At 48.0% G+C, this 24153-nt stretch overlaps 1 protein-coding gene across 1 annotated transcript; it reads left to right on the top strand.

Moving 5' to 3' along the window:
* The first annotated feature begins 3128 nt into the window (after window positions 1–3128).
* IGSF1 (immunoglobulin superfamily member 1) lies at window positions 3129–23846 on the top strand. The gene is made up of 21 exons (XM_054695956.1): window positions 3129–3158; window positions 8125–8315; window positions 10707–10843; window positions 10990–11016; window positions 11430–11711; window positions 12040–12327; window positions 14223–14507; window positions 14738–14998; window positions 15445–15729; window positions 16057–16177; window positions 18068–18138; window positions 18221–18253; window positions 18649–18939; window positions 19246–19524; window positions 20109–20396; window positions 21160–21447; window positions 21608–21895; window positions 22083–22370; window positions 22487–22765; window positions 23153–23276; window positions 23432–23846. Exons 1-21 carry the CDS (start codon window positions 3129–3131, stop codon window positions 23565–23567), a joined length of 4272 nt encoding a protein of 1423 aa, XP_054551931.1. The 3' UTR covers window positions 23568–23846.
* The last annotated feature ends 307 nt before the right edge of the window (window positions 23847–24153 follow it).

Genomic DNA, 24153 nt, shown 5'->3' with positions numbered 1-24153 from the left:
GAGCTTGAGGAGCCAGGGAGGACATTTTCTGTTTGGTGAGAAGCCCTCCCTTTGCCTCCAGACTGTGACCTGGCCTTTCCATTTGGCACAAATTAGAAATCTTGCTAAAAAATGCTATGGGGCACACATGGCCTTTAGTGATCTGGTTCCTGTCCATGTTTCAAGTCTAATTTCCAGATACTCTCCACACAACTTGTACTGCAATCCTTTGCACTTCTTGTCCCTGTATTTTTTTTAAAGGTGAGTCATACGGTGAGTGTCAGGGAGACAGGTGGGTGAGACAGATATTTGGGAATAGCAAGCCTCAAAGGGGCCCTCACCATGCCTAATGAGAGGGATGCTTGAATCTGGGGAACTTGGATGAAAAACACCCTCATTGCTGCCAGTCAGAATTGGCTATTTTCCCTCTGTGCTCCCATAATACTTTAACACTCTTCCGAAGCTTACCACACTCTGCATTATATCAAGTGGTGACTATAGATGTATCTTCTGTTAGATCATAATCTTGAAGGCACTGTTTATTTTTTCATCTCTTTTATTGCTTTCTATAAGATTGGGTAGAATCAAAGTAAATAAGTAGCTTTTAATTGTTCAAAAAGAAAGATGATGCTAGGGGCCTAGACAGGGTATTCATTTGAGATCTGTTCTAGTGCCCAATCTACCAACATCCTGCATCTACCCCAAACGGCACCACCTCTCTAGATCCCAGATACCAGTGTGAAGAAACAGTTAAAAATTAACGTGATTAGGCAGAGGGTAACAGAGTTCTATATTCAGATGTAACCCATGGCTATTGAATACTTATTTGACTGATGAAGAGATGGAGACTCAAATAACTTTCAGCAGCTTGCCAAATGTCACACGATTACACAGCTAGTAAGTTGTTCGGCCAGGACTGAAATTTAAGCCCCCCTGACACAAAGTCAAAATCTCTTTCCACACACACTGAATCACGTAGATGAACTCCTCTTACTCTTTACTTTATAATTCGAATGCACCTAGCTGCTTAATCAGAAACATATTCTGTGTATCCTCAGCGAGGTAGAAGCTAAATATTCTGAATATGTGAGGTTCATTTTCTGTTCATATTTATTTCCATGTTTATGTATTGGCACCTTTATTTATATTGTGTTGTGTGTATGTATTTATGTATGCAGGTATTTAGTGTATTTATATGTGTTTGTTTGTTATTTATACATTTATGCATTTCTTTATCTTACCTGTAGGGCTATGAAGCTCTTACTCCCCATGCTATTAGAGCAGAGCACATCAGTTAATTATACCTTCATTTCCTATAGTGTTTCTGAGGATTTCAGCTTGAATGTCGTTGAAAAGACCCCAGTTCTTCAGCATCTGGGGGAGAGCACAGAGAAAGCAGCTTTGTGCAGAACCAAACTGCTGAGCTTAGGAAACACCTCAAAGCTCACAGAAGCCTCAGCTACGAGAGCAGAAAAAGAAAACAAAAGCCACCTAAGCTTCAGAGAGAATGAGAAAAATGATGAAAACAAGCTTGGGCACAGGCAAGAAGTCCTGTGACAGCGAGGAGGATCCCGGGACCTCAGGGTGCTCCAGAGATGCAGGGGGCCTGGCCGGTCAGCAGGAAGAGCCCCGAGAAAGGAGCAGTGTGAGGGAGCTGATGTTTTCCACCCTGCAAGTGATACGGGACCATGTGGACATTTTAAAAAGCACACAGGAAAAGCTCATCAAAGATTATGGGGCACTGGCAAGTGAGGTCGCAGGATTGAAAGAAATCTTGAGAGAAGAAAATTACCGAATAAATATCATGGAAGAGAGAATTAGTACAAATGAGGACCAAGTTGAACTTCAATCTCAAAAGATAAAAATTTTAAGGCAGCAGATCTTCACAGTTCAAGAAAAAGTGCTGGATCTTGAAAATGCTTCAAGGAAGTACAATGTTCGTGTATCTGGCATCCCTGAGGGTGCAGAAAATGAGAGTAACCTCCAAACCATTATTAAGGAAATTATTGAAAAAAATTTTCCAGAGCTAAACATAGATCTCAACTTACACACAGAGAGAATTTACAGGTCCCCATTTAAACATACCTCTCAAACTAAAAGTCCAAGGCACATAATTATACAGTTCTTAAACTTGAAAGAGAAAGAAAGCATTCTGCAAGCTGCTGAAAAAAAAGGAGAACTGATTTTTAACAAGGTTAAAATAGGGCTGACACCAGACTATGCCTTATTTCCAGTGGAAGAGAGACCAAGTTGGAGCAAGATCTACTACCAGCTGAAGTTCCTGGGTCTGAAGCCCCGAGTGAGCCATCCAGGCAGGCTGTCTTTCCTATTTGAAGATGAGAGAAGAATCTTTGACAATCAAGATGACTTCAAGGCATTTGTCAGCAAAACTCCAAAACTCCAGGCTTTCCTGCAGGCAGCTGCAGCCCAGGGAGAGGGTGCTTCTGGAGATAAGTGACTACATTGACTTACAAAGTCCAGTTTCTTAATAGAATGTAGATCTTAGTTTTGTGATTATTTGTATTTTTGCCAGGGTGACTAGTGAAAATTGATGGAACATGTAATGTTGGTGAGTTGCTATTAAGTGTGTATGTATGCCTGTATACCTACTGCGTGGTAAAGGAAGAAAAGAAAAAAAAAATGGGAAGGAAAGAGGGAGGGGTACCTGGGAGGGAGGATGTGAATGTAGAAGATAAAAATTAAGGATGTGTGGGCTAGGGAGACACTAGACTATGACCAATAAAATAAAAAAAAATTATTGTTAACATGAAAGCAATAAAGTATATCAGATTAACAGACTTTGTCTGTCAAAGGTACTTGGATCTTTTTGAAAATTTGACCATATCCTTGGGCACAAAACAAGTGGAACACAGAGATGCATGTACATTGAAATGGTTGCCTATAAACTGACTTTTTTAGAAACAGATTGTCAGCAGTGGGTGATGTTGCAGTGATGTGTTTTTAAATTGCTAATTTGTGTTGCTCTTGCAGTTTGCACATCTCCATTTAACTTTAATTATATAATTAGTTAATCATATAATAAATGGGACTAAAAGAATCCAATTATTGACTTCTATATTTTCCTTTGGACAAGTAATTCAAAGTTCCTGAGTGGCATTCCCTGCCCACGCAGCCTGTCACCCGTAAACATGCCTGCAACTTGGACACACTGGAGCCAAGTAAGTCAGATTGAAGCAGAATAAAGGTGGCACTGGCACGTTAAAGTATCCTGCCTGGGTCAGACTTCAACTGCTTCTAGGAGCCAGTGTGCCTGCCCAACCCAGGCAGAGGGGCCAAACCCTCTTTCCTCCTGGGACTGTCAACTTTATCCAACACAGGAAAAAAAGGTCCTGGAACACTGGGGAGCCTGCCCTCCGTGCCCTCCTTCATTTTACGTCTATTCCTGAACCCCTCCCTGATGATAGGCACACACATAACTTCTCATTGTTTCTAATAAACAAAAGGCATCTCCTGGTGGTAGGAGCACTGTTATTTGGGGACGGTGAGCCCATGCATGGTATGTGGGTCAAACAGAACCTTGTGGCCCTGCTAGACTGACATGCAACAAAACTTCTTTTTCTTTCTTCATCCATTAACCTTCAGTAAATTCACCCAGGTTATGGCACTGAGCATTTGTTTTGTGACAGGCATCCAGAAGCCTGCTCAGGCAGACCTCCAAGCCTTACAGCTCACTAGGCCCTGTGGCTCACAATGACATTAATTAAGAATCTGCTCTGTTTCACCACTTGCATTTGATTTATTATTGGGATCTTCCTTCACAGTCTTGAAAATACCCACAGTTTAGTTTCTGGAAGTGACTTTGTGCCCCAAACAGGGCCCTTACTAGTTGAACTGCTTGACAAACCCGAACTCTGTGGGCGGGCCCCAACATCCCTTTCCACCTCCAAAAGCAAGGACTTCCCACCTCCTAAGTCCAACCCCACACCAGGACTTGCCATTGGAATCTGTCCTGTCTGGTGGGGCCTCCTCACTGTCCCAGAACAGCACTTGCCTCGTCCCACCTAAGTTCCTTACTTGTCTACTCCACATACACTCCACAGTGCAAAAGAGGATGAGAGCTAAGAATTGGGGGGGGGGAGGTAGTCAGGGTGCTAAGCCATATTAGTTAGCAGCCTTTGGATGCACCAAATACTCTAGAGATCTGATAGACCTTAGGTGGCTCACCAGCGCAGCAAAGCACAAGAGCAGGAGCAGACCACGGTGCTCGCCACTCTTGAGGGTGTAAGAAAATGATCAGGATTCCTGGTCACCTGGGAAAGTTCCTGTTTAACAATGAGAATACTGTCCTGAGACATCAAACAGGAAGGAAGTAGTTTGCTAGTAAATGTTGAACAAACAGCTCTCCAGGAAGAAAAGGCTGATTTGTACTGCTGTTCACTGGAGTAAATTCTCTGACCATGGCCAATTTCAAGTCACCAAGTGCTGTTACTGAATGCCTGGTTGAGATAAGAGGTGCATATTAGCTCTCCTGAGTCAGAACTAGCCAGCTCCAGCGCACCAACTTTGCCTGTGTTTCTCTTCCTGGGATACTACAAGACGTTAATTAACAAGAGTTAATAAAAACAAAATCTGATCGTACACTGCATAGTTATGGAGAAAGGTTCCCCAGCCCGCCCTGTGCACATACCTGGCCTGCGGTATCTTGTCTCCTTTGAAAGCCACTTCTTGAAGGTTTTCTAGTGCTCCTCAGGGACCCGCACAACTTTGGTAAAAATAGTAGCCTTTTTTCCTCTCTAGGCAGGCTTAGAGTATTTGGAGCTGAGAAGTCCTGTCTTACAAATGGCTTTAATCCCGCCTCTATACTCCATCATACACCCTACCTCGTCGTGTATAGTAAGTACTCAATAAAGTCTTGTACTTAACCATTGTTGCATAACCCGTGAGGGAATAATACAAGTTTTACAGAAAGGAGCTGTCTGCCGCTCCCATACCCAAGATGTAAAAGTGAGAGGGGGTGTGGCTCAAGAATATTTTCCAGTAACATCACCTCTCAGGACAGTGAAAGCAGGTGCTCCCACATCCGTGCCACCCTGTCGGTCCACCAGTTCAAGAGACAGAGATTCAGAGAGAGCAGGGCATCAGAAACAATACTGGCCATTCTCAAAACAATGCCAACGATGAATTGTTGGCTACCAAACAGCTCCAGAGTAACAAAGTGGGAGAAAAGCCTGGGTTTCTTGGTGTGTGTGTGTGTGTGTGTGTGTGTGTGTGTGTGTGTGTGTGTGTGTGTGTGTGTGTGTGTGTGTAAAAGACTCAGAATCACAGAGCCACAGGTTTGCCTGTCTCCTGATGGGCAAAGGCCTGCATAGTCAATGTCACAAACTCCATCTCAGTTAAACCAGCCCCAGACCCTGTTGTCATAATTTTGGACCACCCAAGATTTCTCTAAGGAGGCTAGCCAGAGAAGGTTTCTCCTTCTACGGTCACATTATAATTTCAAGTCCTCCCCAGGTAACCTAGAAATGGGTTTCTAGTATCTCAGTTGACAGCCCTAGTTTGAGTGACTTCTGTGAAGCCTGAATAAGAAGTGCCTTCCAATATTCCACAATATTCCACAACAAAAGGCCAGAGGGAGTGGTGTCTTCTCCAAACAGTCCCAGAACCTTTTTCAGACTTCTATCACCAGCCAGCAGGGCTTTGAGCTCAAGATTCAGGCTGCTGGTCCAAGAACAAAAGCCTTAGCCCAAAAACTTGCAGAGAGCCAGGGGATGTGATCATTGTCTTTTTTCCCCTATATTATTAACAATTCATTTGACAAGTTCTTTTCTATTTTACCAAGTAGTTTCACATCTGTTTTTGCAATTGATAATTTTTTGGTATTTTTCAACTTTATCTTTCCAACTATCTAACAGCAGAGACTGGCGAGTGGTTGATAACATAGGACTTTATATAAAGATTGCCTGGAAGTGAATCTTAGCTCTGCCACTGGCTAGTTCTGTCGCCCTCAAGCAACTTGCTTAATGACCGTGTTTCAGTTTCTTTATCTGTAAGATGGGAGTGATAATGACACCTATCACAAAATGTCATTATAGGGACACAATGAGTTCTTATTTATAAAACACTTAACTGCCAGGTACTATTATAGTGATCTGTGTAAAAGTGTTTTAAAAATTGGCATGGATATTTCCACCCTCCAGGTAACAACTATCACCAGGGGGTTCCAAACAAACCGCTCATAGTGTTTGACCCCTTTTACCTCCTAAATGTTTTTGGGAAACTTTGCTCTCCTTCCTGTCCCTGCTTCCACAACCCCAGTTTAGGCATGCTGTCACAGTAAACCGCTTGCTCTTTGCGATGCTGGTTTTTTCTGGCACAATTTTCTGACTCATGAAGCCCTCTTGACTCTGGCTATCTCCTTCTCCTTCTCTATCACCCTTTATGCTTAGACTACAAACTCCTTAAGAGGAGAAACTGCCATTCTCTTGCAATCCTCAGCATGATGGATGAGAGCACTCAACAAATATCTGTTGACTTAATGGATGTTTGCTGTGCCCCAGGGAGCATGCAGTGGTTTGCAGGGTCTTTTCATTCAATCCCACCCAAATTCTGTGGTATCACATGTACAGCGATCACCCCCATTTAACAAATGAGAAAGCTAAGGCCTGGAAAGGTTAAATAACTTGTCCCCCAAATGTACATATTTGCATTTATGTGGCTATTTTATTCCTTATGTGAAAATCTATAGCTCATAATGTGTAGGAACAGAAGTTGTCAGGAAGCAATGCTTGATAGCACTTGGTGCGTGATGTTTTGCTGTTAAATTTGCCTAGGGCCTTCCTGGTGGCACAAGGGTTAAGATGTAACCTATGAAGCTGTCCGCAGCCTCTGCAGCAAGAGTTTGATCCATGGCCTGTCAGGGAGCAACCCACACGGCGCAACAGACCTCTCCTGACTCGCCCCGCTGCTCCCCTCAGCAGTGTATTTCAGTCAGTCTGCCTGTTCTGTTTCCCACTCTGTCTCTGGTGACTCCTCTCACCCCCCACACCTCTGGCCTGTACCCCAGCTCTTGTATGCATAAATAAATAAATCATAAAAAATACATTTGCCTATTAAAAGAGCTGTTGCTTTATTTTAAAATATCTTGTTCTCAAATCACAATACTTTTTCTTTTGATAAATTTGTGACATTTTATGAAGGTAAAAACTCACATAAGATATTTGTTTCTTGCAGCAACCAATTGATCGGTGAATGGATGCTATATTTTAATCCCATCATCTACAGAGGAGCTTTGGTTGCTGTCTTCCTCCATACATTATTTCCGAAACACTTTCATGGTCAACTAAGCTTGCAGAAGTTTATAGAGATCATTGATATCAGGTTATTCTGTGGCAGTTGGGGAAGAATGATCTACAGGTTAGTGGTAGTAGCAGCAGTAGTAATTGTAGTGGTGGCGGCAGCAGCTACCATTTATCCATTTATTAAACACCTACTATGTACCAACATTGACATTTCTGCAGTACCTGTACAGTACCTACAGTACTTGTAACTGTGTTACTTGCACTTTCCACCAGAGCCCTGTGAAATAAGTAGTGTTGCTTATTTTACAGACAGGGAAACTGTGACTCAGAGAGTTTAACTCACTGACTTGGGGTCACTCAGCTATTGAATAGTGGAACCTGGACTGAAATCCAAATTTGTGTGAATCTACATCTTGGGCTTTTATCCCAAAAGAGACTTTGAAGAGTGTCCAAGTGACTTAACCCTCTCTGAGCTTCAGTTTCCTCATCTGTAAAATTGAGGGAAGTAGCACAGATTGTAGGATTGCTATGAAGGTTAGAAATAGAACATGCCCAGGGGTGAGGGGCATGCAGTGAGCATTTAAACCGTGGTGGCGACAATTATTCATGTTTGGGACCTTAAGTGGGCAGAGGAATATCTGAGATCCCTTTAAAGGCACTGGGGAGCTGGAGAGGAGGGAGCTCCAGCTTGGCAGTCTTAAGAGCTGGCCCTCTCCCCTCCAGAATACAGTGACCCAATGAAACTCTGAGCTACAGGCGAGGGGGCAGGGGCCTGAATTTGGCTCCAGCAACCTCTGCAGGGAGTCGGGAGAGAGGCGGGGAGCTGGGAGGGGCGTAGAAATCCCGGTCGCCAGAGGACTGCAGGTGTCGGGCGGAGTTGGTGTAGGTGGGCTCCGCGAGCCGAGCGCTGGGAGGGGAAGGGGTTGGGGCGGGCCCGCGAGCTTGCGGGGAGAAAGGGAGGCGGGGCTCCGAGCCTGAGAGGCTGTCCTTAGACAGCTCTTCTCATGCCGGGCAGTTTGCTGCATCTGGGGGAGCTCACTGGAGAATCTCCAACAGCGGAGCGGGCCTTCAACTACCGTAAGTACCTGCAAATGAGCGCATAGTCCAGTGGCCGAAGATTAAATACCGGCCGCCAGATCCTAAACAAAACCCCGGAATAGTCTCCTGGCTGTTATTAATTGCCTTAAATCAACTGCTCTCCCTCTGGCCCCCCAACCCTCATCCCTCCCCGTGTCCGCCGTCCCTCCCCGGTTCCCAGCCTCGCCTCGCTGACAATCTCTGGGCACTGGAGATGTCTGTGCTCCTCCTCACTCTTACCTCCAAACCCTCAGCGGAGCTAGTACCCGGCACCCGCCGAACCCAACCCCTTTGATTCCTGGAGCCCTCAAAGCAATGCTGGGAGCGAGCCATTAGGCGTTTCTCTAGACACCCCGAAAGCACTGCGGCGCTGCCTAAGGGTGGGGAAAGTGCTTGAGGTGGAGTAAAAGGGGGGGGGGGGTGAAAAGACAAGACGGTGCAAGTTGGGGGGGAGGGTGAAAGGCCAAAATGGGCGTGGCCAATTAACCTGTAGCCTGTGGCTTTTCCCCAGGTTCCCTGGACACAAGATTCCTGCTTTGCGATGTGTATAAGTGGATAGTTGCCTTAGTGATTGGGGAGGGGTCAGCTCCGCCGAGAAGCCCAGTTTCCCTGGTGCCACTCAAGCCCTCAGGAGCCAAAGATCCTGATTTAGGGGTCCAAATAGCAAGACTAGAATTTCAGATGGCATTTCCTGGGCAGAATCCCCAGGTGAAACCCTTTTCTTGGCGTAGAACATGATTTTCCCCATAAATCCTACCCAGAGCCTCAGGGGGAGAAAGTAACAGGGCAGCACCTGAGCATGGGCCTGGGCCTGGCGGGGAGAGGAGTGGCGCAAGGGCTGGAGCGCTGAGACGGGAAGAGACCCGTAGGGTCCTACACCAGTTCGATGCCCCCTTTGAGAAGAAGAAGAAGAGCCACCTTTTGTGGAAATATTCAGTACGTGCGTGGCACTGCACATTTATTATCTCTGATCCCACACGACAATGCTAGGTAGAGATTCTTCTCCAACTTTGCAGATAAGAAAAGTTCAGAGAAGATAATGTGAGCACCCTTCAGTGCAGAGTGAGAGATGCAGAAGGGGACTGTGCATCCTTCGCTCTCTGACTGACCATCTGCTTCCTAGAGTCCAGGAATCTGAATCTTCACCTTTCCCTGCTTCTGCACCCCTAACTAACTAGAGCAAGTTAGAGGCTGTCGGCTTAAGATCAGTTTGGGGAAGCAAAATTCCTGGACCCCTCAAAGCTATGCAGGGGGTCACTCCTTAGACATTTCTGTATGTCACCTCAAAAATACTGAGGGTGGGGGTCTTTGTGTTACAGGAGCCACCTCTACCCCGCTCCATGGAGACGGGATTGAATAGCTGGAGTCAGCCAGAACCTCAGAGTTGATGGATAAGAGTTCGAATGAGTTTGTGTGGTGGAAATATACCCTGCCTTGGCACACAGCTGCCCTGGGCATTGGGAAGGGGGAAAGACAGGGAAGAAAGCAGAAAGGGTCTACTTAGGTACATGCAGGGCTTGTGGGCAATACTGATTTGGGGGGAAATGAGAAGACCTCATAGGAACTCAAAATTCTTTTGTCATGTGCCCTGAAGTTCAAACAAGTCTTTTTTTCCTTAGGGGTAGCAAGCAAAAGTACTGACCAATTATGGGCAACCAATAAATCATTTACTCCTTGTATCAATTAACTCAAGTCGCTTGGTTTTTCCCACACCTTTTTGAGATGGGGCTTTTGAGCTTTGGGGAGGGGGTTGAGGGATAGTAATGAGAGTAATATTGGATCTGAAACATTTCACAGAGGAGGAGGCCTGGGTGGGACAAGAGGGAAGGGTGAGGGAGCGTGAAGGAGGGGCAAAGGCTGCTTCTGGAAGTTCACATGTTGGTTTTAGAGCATAAACCTTGGAGTTCAATGTGGCTGTGAACTTTAGCTGATATTTACTATTATCTGACTTTGGGCTAATCATGCATCCTCCCTAAGGCTCAGTTTCTTAATCAGCAGAATGGGCATGGTAGGAACACCTCCTTTGCTAGGCTGTTGAAGGTTGCAGAAGAAGTGCATATCTGAGCAAAGGATCTGATCATCTCAGCCCTATGTGAACCCCACCTCCCTCAAGCCCTGGGCTTCCTGCTGGCCTGGATTAGGTCACCCTCTACAATCCCAAGATCCCAGGGTCAAACACAGGTCACAACAAATGTGACATCTTAGATCCCAGCAAAGACCTTGGGTGGTGAGAGCGGGGTGTGAGGGATGGGGAGAGGAGAGGAAGTAGGGGGTGAACTTGTAATTCCCTGTACACCTGTGAACATGGAATTGTCAAGTGCAGTTTAAGGATCTAAACTAATCTTTAAGGAGAAGAACAGGCCCCCTGAGTGAAAACACTTCTGCTTTTAGATTTCACCACCTGCTGAGGGACAAAGCCCTGCAAGACTCAAAGCACACAGTGGACACCAGAGGCCCCGTGACCCTGGACAAGCCAGGGGAGGGGGCCGCCATGCTGCGTTCATTCGCCCTCTTGCTTTTTTGCATTCGTGAGTATAAGCAATGGGTGGGGGACGAGGGACCCTGTCATAAGTACCCTATGAGTAGGTCCCGGTGCGGGGAGAAGAGAGTTCTGAGACTTGAGGGTGGGTGGAGACAACGAGGAGGCCTTCCTCACCATGATCTCTCTTTGCAGAGCTGAGTCTGGGGGAGACATCAGTAGGTGAGTCCTACCGCCTCAGGTATCTTTCTTTCTAAGGGCTCCGCGATATTGGTCTGTCCCCATGGCCCTGGAGGCAGGGCACTGACACTCCAAAGATCTTTCCCTGGGATCAGACCCCTCACTTCATGATGTGGTTTCCCACAGAATAGTAAAGAGCTTTTTCTCAGATGGAAAGGAAACCATATTTGCACATTATACCCCAAAGCACGGGGATGACTTGAACAGATATCCTGGGGCTCTCCCCTCCCCTCCGCGTGCACGCCCCCCCCCCCACACCACACGCAGAATCTCCTGTTCCCAAAGGAAGACAAAAAGGGTGAATCCAGTTGAATTTTAAGGGACAGGAGTGGGGGCACAAGATGGGAAGGAGGGGGGTGGACGGCTCACATCTTTGTGATTTTGGGCCACGACAGGAATGCAGGCTCAGCCGGAGCTGTGGATAGAAAGCAACTTCCCCCAGGCCCCTTGGCAGAACATCACGCTTTGGTGCAAAAGTCCCTCTGGGATGTCAAGCAAGTTCCTGCTGCTGAAGGATAAGACACAGATGACCTGGATCCGTCCTTCCTACAAGACCTTCCAAGTTTCGTTCCCCATAGGTGCCCTGACTAAGTCCAATGCCGGTCTCTACAGATGCCGCTACTGGAGGGAGACGGGCTGGTCAGAGGCCAGTAAAGTTCTAGAGTTGGAGGCACCAGGTAAGAAGACAGAGGTAGCTATTCAAGAATAAGCTTTAGCTTCTTAGGGTTAAAACTTGCCTTCCAAGAGCAGCCATTTGTTTACCTCAAATGCATGCATGAATACATGGGAGCACCCAGCATTTGCAACTAAGAGAGCTTACTTTCTATGGGCAATGTGCAGTGAGGACACAGGCTCTAGGAGAGATCAAGAGGGCAACACAGGGGCTTTCACACCAGAGATGGGGTGTGAAAGGTGGCAAATAAGGATGACGCAGCTCTCCACTGCTGCTTCCCGAGCAACGTTATCCTTGCTGTACCTGAATCCCAATTCATTATCTCCTTCCAGGCCAGCTGCCCAAGCCCATCTTCTGGATCCAGGATGAGAGCTCCCCTCTTCCTGGGTGTAATGTTAATATCCTCTGCCATGGTTGGCTGCAGGATTTGGTATTCATGCTGTTCAAAGAGGGATATGCAGAGCCCGTGGATTACCAAGTACCAACCGGGACAGTGGCCATATTCTCCATTGCCAACATGACACCTGAGAGCGAGGGAGTTTACATGTGCCGCACTCATATCCAGATGCTCCCTACCCTGTGGTCAGAGCCTAGCAACCCCCTGAAGCTGATTGTGGCGGGTGGGTGTGGCTATGGCTGCTGGGGCCTGATGATCACAGTCCCCGGGATCATGGTGGGATGAGCCAGGGTTTCTGGCTTTACTTCCGCCAGCCATTTCCTAGGCCCTGCATGACCCATGAGTTCCAGTCATTTGACATTTCACTGAGATGCAAATTAGCATCTCGATGCTTATGGCAGATGTGTGGGAGCCCATCACGTAGTGAGTGAGCCCTGCCCGATGTCCAGCAGCTTCAGTTCATCACTTTTGTTGTTCTCTACTTGTTGAATATCATGCATGCGTTCAATTCACTCAGCCTATATTTATTGAGCACCTCATATGTGCCAGGCACTGCCACTGCTCTTAACACTGGTTTTAAAATTTTTACGTGTATTTTATTCTTTCGGTGATTATTATTTTAAGTGTGGAAGATAGAACAAATTGTTAGTGGTGGTGATAAAACAAATGACAAAGAAAGCAAGAGTTCATATTTTAGAAATGTCTTTCTATATTATTTTTAGTTCTGCATCTATAGATCCGGTAAGGCAGCACCAAGCTTTAGACACATCAGAAGGCTCTCTAAAACGTCCATGTGCCAGACACACACCTCTGCCCCAGCTCCCTCACCCCATGGTCTGGATGCTTCTAGATACATTTGGCAACATATGCTTTAGTTCCTACATCAAGCTAAATAGGCTTGGGAAAGCTGTGGTGCTACACAAAATACTCTGGTCTTAGAAGCAGTAATCCTGGTTTCCACTTCCCCCTCTGACACTGCCTTCCTGTGTGATCTTGAGCAAGTCACTTCACCTCTCTGTGCTTGGTTTCCCCCAGTCTAACATGGGATAACTCTATCTATCCAACCTACTGTATGATGCCTTTCTGTGCCTCAGTTTTCTGATTTGCAAAATTGATATAATGATAATGCCTACCTCACAGGGTTGTTGTGAGGATTTGCTAAAATATATGTACAGTGCCTGGCATATACGTTCTCAATAAATGGTAGATATTAATTTTATTAGTATAGCTTTTTATTGAGAATCAAAGAACAAAGGACTGTCTGTTGAACTGTGTGTATGGATGTTTGTTGTACGAATGTCCTTCCAGCATACACACGCACAAACATGCTTCCACACTTTCACTGGTATCTGCCACTGGACCATGAACTTTTGATCAAGAGGAACCATGTTTTTACTTGTATATCTCCATATTTAAATGATTTCCCAGACATCCTATATGCTCAGTGAGCATATGATGGAGCTAGTACTTCTGATAATGAATAGTTGGGTCTATCTGGGTTTGGGGTAGACAGAAAGGAGTGATATGGGAGTGAGGTTTGCCCTTTACTCTGTGGTACAATCTCCTTGGGGGAAACAACATTTACTTTGTGGTACGGTCTCCTTGGGGGAACAACACATGGAAACGAGCGTGTGGCCCCATTATCAGAGATTTCCCCGGGGTGCAGGCTTACTGCCCAAACCCTCCTTATTGACTTTTTCCAATCTATTGAGGGAAGTAAGTTCTTATGTAGGCTGATATGTTCAAAAGCCCTCCTTAATGCTGCAGAAATACATGTTGTACAAGGATGGAATCAGAGTTATTTTCAGAAGTTTGGTTTCTTGGGTGGTTGGAAGAACTATATTTGGCATTTTGAGGAATTACAGACAGCTATTTCACTGATACATACCCATACACACCGTTAGAGCTCAGTGAAGCTGAGAGAGTCTAGTAAGAGGGCAGGGACATAAGAACTTACCCTTGGCTCCCTTCTCTAGGCAGCAGAGATTCAAGAAGGGAGAGGGAACAGAGGATAAACTTCAGCAACCACTTCCTGTGGAAAGAAAACAGGAAAATAAAACCAGAAGATAATAGGGAAGAATCATCCTACCTCTAATTTGAGATCTCTTCCCTTTTTAGGACTCTATCCTAAACCAACTCTAACAGTTTACCCTGGGCCCATCATGGCACCCGGAGAAAGCCTGAATCTCAGGTGCCAAGGGCCAATCTATGGAATGAACTTTATTTTAATAAGATTTGAAGACCTGGAGAAGTCCCTTTACCTCAAGAGGCCAATAAAAAATGAAGTATATTTCTTCTTCTGGGTTTTGAAATTCCACAATGCTGGACATTACCCCTGTTTTTACTGTGATGGGTCATACGGGGCTTCACTGCTTAGTGATATCCTGAAAATTTGGGTAACTGGTAAGAGAGGGGGATGCCATGGGGTGCATATTAGGGAATAAGGATATACAACTCGCTCTGGGTCCCCTGGACAATCTAATATTGCAAGTGGGGAAGGGAACAGAATTTGTACCGCTGGGTTTAAGATGGTGTTTCCCAAGGGTCGCCTGGAAGAAGAGGAGGAACAAATGCTAAGGAGTGGGAGGGGGAAGTCAGACTACTAGCTCTTTGTATTTTGGGTCTTGTCCTAGACACTTTCCAGGAGACCTGGCTACTTGCTCAGCCCAGTCCTGTGGTCCAAATGGGTCAGAACATGAGCGTGTGGTGTGGAGGGCCAATGGATGATGTGGGAACTGCACTCCATAAAAAAGAAGACATCGATGATAAGGAGTCATTCTTCTTCAGCAATGTGACCTGCAGGGATGCTGGTATCTGTAGTTGCCGCTGTCTCCTCTCCTGGAAGACCTCCATCAGGATGACATCACACAAGACTGTGGAGTTTGTGGTTTTAGGCAAGTGCTAACAACTGTAGTTGTCTGTTTTTATTATTACAGTGTTCTAAGAAGGAGCTAGTGGTCCTGTTCCCTCTTGAAGTAATGAGTCAAGGAAAGTCCATGCTAGGAGAGCAGTGGAGAATTTTCTAGAAAGACATTAGGTACCTTCTCTCCCAGGATTATTACTAAAGCTTTGCTGCCCAGCATGGCTCAGACCTATTGTGACTCCTGAAAATTTATTTTCCTTAAGATCAGGGGAAACTTAGAAGTATGAGGTCTTCCAGATTGAAGGCTGTTAGGGCACCAAAGAATGTGACAAGGGGTTCTAATGCAGTCAATTCTGAAGCCACTGCTATAGTGAACTGGAAAGGGAGAGAAGCCCAAATAAGGAGCTGAGAAACATTTGTGGGGGGGAAAAGAGGTACTCAGTTCAAGGTCACTACTAACTCTGCTCTCTGCATTAGTTGTAGATAAGCCCCCCAAGCCCTCTAGATGTACCTGGCCTAGCAAAATGTTCAAGCTAGGAAAGGCCATCCTGCTTCCGTGCCGAGTGCCTCTTCCAATACTTGAATTTCCTCTGCAATGGGGAGAAAGAACAACATTCCAGAAGTTCTCAGTGAAAGGAGACTTCGTCATCAGTAAAGTTGAAGGGAAAAGCACAGGGACCTACAGCTGCAGCTGTCGCGTACAGTCACACCCTGACATCTGGTCACACCACTGTGAGCCTCTGAAGCTGTTGCGACCAGCAGGTGAGAGGAAAACTCTTCTTAAGGACACTCCTGCATGGCTTTAGCTTCGATGTCCCTGGGATTCCTAAGCAGTGGCCAGAAAGATATGGAGTGGGGAGTCAGGGCTTAAAAGCCAGGCCCCTTGGGCTTGGGGACCCTTCAGGTATAGGCGCCTCACACTCACTGAAAGGCAGTGAGCAGCATACTTCCAAGACGCTCATTCTCTGTGGAAAAGGCTGCTTCTGCCTCATCTTCCTTCACTCTTAGTAACCAGCCACTCCCTCCCCACCCCAACCCCCATGAATGTGTTCCTTTGCCCCTGCTTCTTCTGGTCTTCTCTGGCCACAGGGTTGCTCACCTGGAATTACGTTCTGAATGAAGCCATCAGGTTGTCCTTAATCATCCAGCTTGTTGCCCTGCTCTCGGTGGTATTGTGGATAAGGTGGAAGTGTCGGAGACTCAGAATCAGGTAACTTTTCTGTTCCTCAATCTAGCTGAGTTGGGGCTGTCCAGAAATTCAGGGGTGGGTAATACTCCATTTGAGACAAGTCACAGGGACACACCCTTTGCATCCCCCACCCTCCGGGCTTAGCAGACAAGACTTCTCATCCCACCCATTTCTTTTTCACCACACAGAGAGATCAGCACCCAAGCTGGAGAAACTCTATTCTCTGAGGGTGAAGAAATAGTCAGAACTTCATTCACTGATACCCCCAGGAAGGTGGCTAAATCGCCCCACAAATCACGCTGCCCCTCAGAGATGATTGATATCACCCACATGAATTTGGTCTGAATGTTTCTTCTTGTACGAAGACACGCTACCCTGTCTTCTGGGTTATTATCCAACTCCCATCCCAGTTTTTCACCCTGTACCCCAACTCTCAGAGACTAGGGAGCCCCATGGTCTATCCTCATTGCCAAAGAGCCAGTTTCTCTGCCACTTTGGCTTCCAAGCGCCTGCGCACAGCAGTCTGAGGATATACTCTTGACCTGGATGGGCATGTGATGAAGCCATGGATGGGACCAGGGAAGCAGACTCCTTCTTCTGACTCACAAAATGCAGTGGCAAGCCTAACAGGGCCTCCCACCATTTCCTTCCATCTTTTTCTAGCCACTGGCCCATTTTCCCTTTCCCTCCATGGCCATGCTCAGGTGATTCTATTTGAAAATGAGGGAGAAAATGGCAGCTTCTGCCCTGGTGGGGGCCTTAGGGTCTGAATACCTTGTTTGCTTCTCCTGCCCTCTGTTCCTGGCTGTACCCACCCCCACTGTGATCATAAGCCTTTGTGTGTGTGGGCATATTCAATACACAATGGACGAGGACTATGATTGTGTGTGTGTGTGTGTGTGTGTGTGTATGTGTGTTTGTGTTTTGCACCAGGACCTGAGGGGCAGAGCACTTGGGTAACAGAAGGGAGCTACCTAAGCCTTCCACAAAAAACACCACCCTTTGAATTTTCAAAAAATTGCCATGGGAGTCAAGTTCCATTTGTCTGCAGAATCTATTCCTAGTCCCACCCACACTGGGGTCATCTCCAAGCCAGAAATTAGGGGGAAAATATAGTTTCAAGTGGCCCACCGTAGTCCAGAACCACTGCATCAGAGAAGGAGCTCAGAAACCAGAGTTCAGAGAATGCAGCTTGGAACGCACCTTCTCTGGACCAGGAAGGAGGGTCAGTGTTTTCTAAGTATAGAGTGGAAATGGATTTTGGCTTAACATCATCTAATTCCTCGGGATGCAAAATCCAAAGCTGCTGCACATTTGTAGTAATAATCTGGGTGGCAATAGGGAGAGCCCACTCTCTGACAAGCGCAGCTCAGCACTGACAACCCTCTGGTAATGCACCTCTGCTGCCAAGGCAACCCTCCCATAACAAAGGCAGGTGAGGCGGGTAGGTCTGAGGACCAATACTGCCATAATAAAAACTGCTTCCAAACTTAAACTTGATGACAGAGAAACAGTCAAGATTTCTCCCTCCACCCCCACATCTACCACCCAGAGCTGCCGATCACACTGAACTCCAGGGGTTCTGAGAGCTGGAGGTACAAAAGCATTTTCGTATCTGACGTCTCAATTCCAGCAACAGCCTAATCAGGGGCCATGGGGAGCTGACATATGATATAGACTGGGGAGGGGAGGGGCAGGGCACGCAGGTCATGAGAGAGCAAGAGGTCTGTAGGTGGTGAGGCCCTCAAAAAGAAAAGTCATCGATGTCAGAAAAGATTATATCCCATTATCCTGGCCATATCCAGTCCCCATTGGGTGGTGAGTAAGCCAATGACATAAATTGCCGCCCCCTTCTCTCCGCCCTCCCCCTAATCCCAGCAACTCCTCTCTTCTCTTTTCTGGTCTCGCTAGAGAAGCCTGGTTGCTGGGCACAGCTCAAGGGGTCACCATGCTCTTCATAGTCACAGCCCTGCTCTGCTGTGGTGAGTGCAAGGGGGTGGGGAAGGGGCCTGGGCAGGAGCCCGGGGAGAGGAGACACAGCCCTGGCAGCAATTTCTTTTGCAGGACTGTGCAGTGGGGTATTGACAGAAGAGACTGGTGAGTTTTTCCTGCTCCAGACTGGGACATTCCTCCCTGGAGATCCGAAATAACTACAGAGTGTCAGTGTCAGTGGCCAGGGAGTGACTGGTTGGGAGGGAAGGACAGCCAGGAAGGGGCACTTGCTGGAACTGCTAGCAAAATTCAGCCTCCAACTCTGCTTTTCTGGCTGTAAAATCCAACCGCCCCCCCCAACCCCAGCTTTTGCACTTTTCTGAAGCTTAGCTGAGACACCCGCTTCCTCTCTCCCCAGCACCTGCGGAAGAAAAGAAATAGTTTGGATTTGAGTTGAAAGGGGAGGTGGGCCATGCGCTCTGGGTAGGGGGTTCAAGGACAAGGGAAGGGGGAGGGGGAAGGAGGAAGAAGGATGGTTTCATTAACTCTGCTGTTTCTAGAAATAATCATGCCAACCCCTAAGCCTGAGCTGTGGGCAGAGACCAACTTCCCTCTGGCCCCGTGGAAGAACTTAACCCTCTGGTGCAGAAGCCCGTCTGGCTCAACTAAGGAGTTTGTGTTACTGAAGGACGGGACGGGGTGGATCGCCACTCGGCCGGCCTCAGAGCAGGTTCGGGCTGCCTTCCCGCTTGGCGCCCTGACCCAGAGCCACACCGGGAGTTACCACTGCCATTCATGGGAGGAGATGGCTGTGTCGGAACCCAGCGAGGCACTTGAACTGGTGGGGACAGGTAAGAAAAGGCAGAGGGTCCTCCCGGAGGAGTGATCTCCGGGGCCCCCTGGGACTCCGCCACTCTTCCTGGGCTTGCGAGAATGCACAAAGGCCTGGAGCCCCCGGGGTTCCTACTGCCTGTGGGAGAGAGGGGGTGCGGGTGGGGGAGGGGAGGGGAGCGAGCGAGAGGATACTGGCGAGGAAAGCCAAAGGCCAGTCCAGAATGGAGTTGTTTTTTTTTTTTTTGCTGACAAAGCTACTGCAAGGGACCCATCTGGGCACCTCCAAACTTCACACTCCTTTTCCACCCTATCGTGTTTTCCAGACATCCTCCCCAAACCTGTCATTTCTGCTTCTCCCCCAATTCGGGGTCGGGAGCTGCAGATCCGGTGCAAAGGATGGCTGGCAGGCTTGGGGTTTGCTCTGTATAAGGAGGGGGTGCGGGAACCCGTCCAGCAACTTGGTGCTGTCGGGAGAGAAGCCTTCTTTACGATCCAAAGAATGGAGGATAAAGACGAAGGCAATTACAGCTGCCGCACTCACACGGAAACGAGCCCCTTCCAGTGGTCTGCGCCCAGCGAGCCCCTGCAGCTGCTCATAAAAGGTAGAGCTGAAAAGCATGTGAGAGGGAGGCCTGGCAGGCAGCACTCGGGGTCAGACACTCCTCTCCTCTCAGCAAACTTTGCTGCTGGTCCTAGGAGCTTGTGTCCAATCTTAGAGCCAGGCAGGCGTGGCACTGGGAGTGCCAGGGCCTCTGGCTGCACGATATTAATAGCCATAATCGTTATTAATAGCTGGGCTTTGTGGAGGGTGATTTAATTTTTCTAATTATTTTCATATCAATTATCTCATTTAGTTATAGAACAAATACTCGAGGGAGGCGGAACAGGTACCTTTTCCCCTTCCAGTCCAAACGGGCCACAGTGCTCTTTAGCCAGCCTCCGCTGCCAACCTGGCCACCCTGAGGGTTCCCTGGAGGAGGTGAGGGGTGGGGGCGGGGGTCCCTGTGTGAAAAGTTCACCTGTTAAGTGGATTTAAAGATTCGCCTTTGAGTTTCTAAATTCGCCTGCTTCTGAATGAAATCGTATGGAAAGCAAAGTAGCTCCTAGAACCAAAGTTGGCTCTCGCCTCTGCTTTTTTCCCCCTCTTAGTTTGGATTTGTCTTGTGCTTGGTTTTCTGCCTCTTAGAAATGTACCCCAAGCCCTTCTTCAAGACATGGGCCAGCCCTGTGGTCACTCCTGGCGCTCGAGTGACTTTCAATTGCTCCACTCCCCACCAGCACATGAGCTTTATTCTTTACAAGGATGGAAGCGAAGTCGCGTCCAGTGACAGGTCCTGGGCAAGCCCCGGCGCCAGCGCGGCCCACTTTCTGATCATTTCGGCTGGCATTGGAGATGGAGGGAATTACAGCTGTCGCTACTACGATTTTGCCATCTGGTCCGAGCCCAGCGACCCTGTGGAGCTCGTGGTCACAGGTCAGGAGGGGGAGAAGCCAGGTAGAGGTTACAGACCCCGGGACAGAGGGCGGAGGGGTGTCAGCTGGAGGGAAGAAGTGTTCCTTTCTAAGCAACGAGGGGAATGTGCTTAGGCTAGTGCCCAGCAGGCACGTCGGCAACAGGCCCCGGGAGGCAGCTGCTGATATTATCATTATTACATGGAGCAGAGACAAAGGGCAGGGCGCGGGCAGGGAATTCATTTCTGGGAAGAAAAGTGAGGGTGATGGGGTGTCCGATCCCCACAGCCATGCTCACCTCGCCTGTTTCTGAAATCCTTTTGTGGCTTGGCCTTGAGTTTTAGGTTCAGTGTCCACTTTTTCTTTAGCTCAGCTGGCAGAGATTGGTGGGTTGGATGGCCCTCAGAGACAAGACCTGGAAAGGGCAGCTATAGACTGTGTAGCCATTACAAATGATAGTTTCCAAAGGCTGCTTAATATCACCGGAAAACGTTCACAAATAAAGTTAAGTGAAAAATACGCACAATTGTGCATGTGGCAGGAGTCCAATTATGTAACTAGTTACAGCTGTAAGGTCATGAGTATGTATACAAATAACAATTGGGAAAGAGATACAAAAACGTGATTATTTTTGAATGGCAAAATTGTAATTTCTTCATTGGGTTTATTCTGCATTTAAAATTTGTCGACATAAACATGTATGTTTCTGACAATAACATTTAAAAAAGCAAAGTACAGGGCGTGGGGGACAGGCTTCTTTCATGTTGTGGTCTCTTCAATTTCAGAATTCTACCCCAAACCCACTCTCCTGGCACAGCCCGGTCCTGTGGTGCTTCCTGGGAAGAACGTGACCCTGCGCTGTCAAGGGCCTTTCCAGGGCATGAGGTTCGCCCTCTTGCAGGAGGGAATCAAGGTTCCCTTACAGTTCCAGAGCGCCCCGGGAAGCTCAGCTGACTTCCTGCTGCACGCTGCTGGAGTAGAGGATTCTGGGAACTACAGCTGTGTCTACTATGAGACAACCATGTCAAATCGGGGATCACATCTGAGCATGCCCATTATGATCTGGGTGACAGGTGAGGACAGACAAGACAGAGGAGTGGGGTAGACTGTCCTGGAGTAGGGGTTTGGGCGGAGATTCCCTCTCAGGAACGACTGGACACAAAGAAAGACAAAGGCCTCGCTCGGTGAGTGATGTCTCCCTACTTGCACTTTACATCTGTGGTCTCTTCCTAGACACATTCCCCAAGCCGTGGTTGTTTGCTGAACCCAGTTCCGTGGTCCCAATGGGGCAGAATGTTACTCTGTGGTGCCAAGGGCCAGTCCACGGAGTAGGGTACATTCTGCACAAGGAAAAAGAAGCCACTTCACTGCAGCTCTGGGGATCCACTAGTAATGACGGCTCCTTCTCCATCACCAATATATCTGGTGCTAGCATCGGGCGTTACAGCTGTTGCTACCACCCTGACTGGACCAGCCCTATCAAGATACAGCGTAGCAACACTCTGGAACTCATAGTCACAGGTGAGGGGAAGGTGCTCTGGTGGGCGTGGCAGTGCAGAAAGGAGGGACTAGACTGGTGCATGGGAGCCGGTTTCCGAAGAGCTCCAGTAAAGGCAAGCAGCGGTCTTTCTCCTTCGCTGAACAGAGACTCCGGGTAATACACTGGAAAGCGGTCCCCTCTCTCTGACTAGGAGTTAATTTCTTTCAGGTTTGCTCCCCAAACCCAGCCTATTAGCCCAGCCTGGTCCCATGGTGGCCCCTGGAGAAAACATGACTCTTCAGTGTCAAGGGGAACTGCCAGACTCAACATTTGTCCTGTTGAAGGAGGGTACTCAGGAACCCTTAGAGCAACAGCGGCCAGGAGGGTACAGGGCTGACTTCTGGATGCCCGCGCTGAGAGGCGAAGACTCTGGCATCTATAGCTGTGTTTACTACTTGGATTCTGCTCCCTTTGCAGCTTCCAATCACAGTGACTCCCTGGAGATCTGGGTGACTGGTAAGGCCCCGGAGGACTCAGAGTCTACATTTTATACTTTTTCAGTCTCTAGTCATCAATGGGAGAAAAAGTGGTGTTCAGGGTCACTTCTAACTCTACCTCCTGGTTGGTTCCAGATAAGCCCCCTAAACCCTCCCTGTCGGCCTGGCCCAACACCGTGTTCAAACTGGGGAAGGACATCACCCTGCAGTGCCGAGGACCCCTGCCGGGAGTTGAGTTTGTCCTGGAGCATGAAGGAGAAGCAGCACCTCAGCAGTTCTCAGAGGACGGAGATTTTGTCATCAACAACGTAGAGGGAAAGGGCATTGGAAACTACAGCTGCAGCTACCGCCTGCAGGCCTACCCTGATATCTGGTCGGAGCCCAGTGAGCCTCTGGAGTTGGTGGGGGCAGCAGGTGAGAGGACAATCCCTCTATGGTCCTGGAATGACTCACTTGGGATCCCAGGGACAGTCCCCACGGGGACAGCCCAGATATGGAGGGGGGAACCCCTTGGAGTGAGACCGCAAGTTTGGTCATCTTTCTCCTAACGATGGGGGTGGGAGGGGCCTCAGACTCACTCAGAGATAGCCAATAGGATGCTGTCAAAGTCTCCCACCTCGCAAAAGGGAAGGCTGCTTCTGCCTCAGCCTAAGCACTGCCACAGAGCACCCTCTCTATGGCCTCAAGACATGATCCCCAAGTGAACCCTGGAGGAGGCCAGATGAGGGGGCAACAGGAGGCTGAGGGGAATGTCTATGTGCCCACCTTGGAGGCACTGTCAGCGGCTCTTTTTCACCACAGGACCTGCTGCTCAGGAGTGCACTGTGGGTAACATTGTCCGAAGTAGCCTGATCGTGGTAGTTGTCGTAGCCTTGGGTGTGGTGCTGGCCATAGAGTGGAAGAAGTGGCCCCGCCTGCGCACCAGGTAAAGTGTTTCATGTCACCCTCTCTCTGTGAGCCCAGGGTTGCTGGAAAATCCATCCTCTAGATGTTCCTCTAGCATCCTGAACATTCAGTGCAACCTGTTTTCAGGTTCACGGTTCTGCACCTGCCCTTAGCTATGTCTTTTTCTTTACACAGGGGCTCAGAGACAGATGGAAGAGACCAGACCATAGCCCTTGAAGATTGTAACCAAGAAGGAGAACCAAGCACCAACACCAACTCTCCCTCATCAATCTCTCAGGGTACCTCGGTGGAACTGCCAGTCCCAATATAATAATCTCCTCCTTTACAAGAGCTTTCCTCTCTCTTTACCCTCAGAAACCTGCAACCCCGACTGGTTACCCTGGGAGTTAGCCCCATCTACTGTTCCTTGGCCGCTAATCACCTGAGCTGGGTCAAGGCGATTCTGAGAGTTGAAAGCTCTACCAGGGTGAGATGTTTCCTGAAGCAAGATTCCCTGCCCCTGTAACTCCTCACTGTACTGATTTACTGGTGCATGAAATTCTATTAAAAATGTATTCTTCTGAATAAAGAGAGTATTCACTATTAAATTGCAGAACTATAGCAGTGGTTTTCCATTGGTCTCTTGTCCACTTACAACTTAGCAGAAAAAGTGTATTGGAGCTGACCTCCACTGCACAGTGCTGTTTGTGCTGTTGTGCAGAGACAGTGTGGGGTGGGCCACAGAAGAAAGCTCCAGAACTACACTTTCGAATTTTTGAGAGATGGTTACCAAACTGAATGTCCTATTGTCCTCCAATCCCATTATTGAAAGAATGGATGAATGAATCAAGAAATGAATGAATGACAATGTACTCCTCAAGTTGATCCTAAGGAGGGCAAACACCAAAGTTACATCC

Source organism: Talpa occidentalis, unplaced genomic scaffold (genome assembly GCF_014898055.3).
Source record: "Talpa occidentalis isolate TD23 unplaced genomic scaffold, MPIMG_talOcc4v2.1 talOcc4.15, whole genome shotgun sequence".
Taxonomy (NCBI): Eukaryota; Metazoa; Chordata; class Mammalia; order Eulipotyphla; family Talpidae; genus Talpa; species Talpa occidentalis.
Note: the sequence above shows the minus strand (reverse complement) of the source record. Positions and strands in the feature narration are given on the sequence as shown.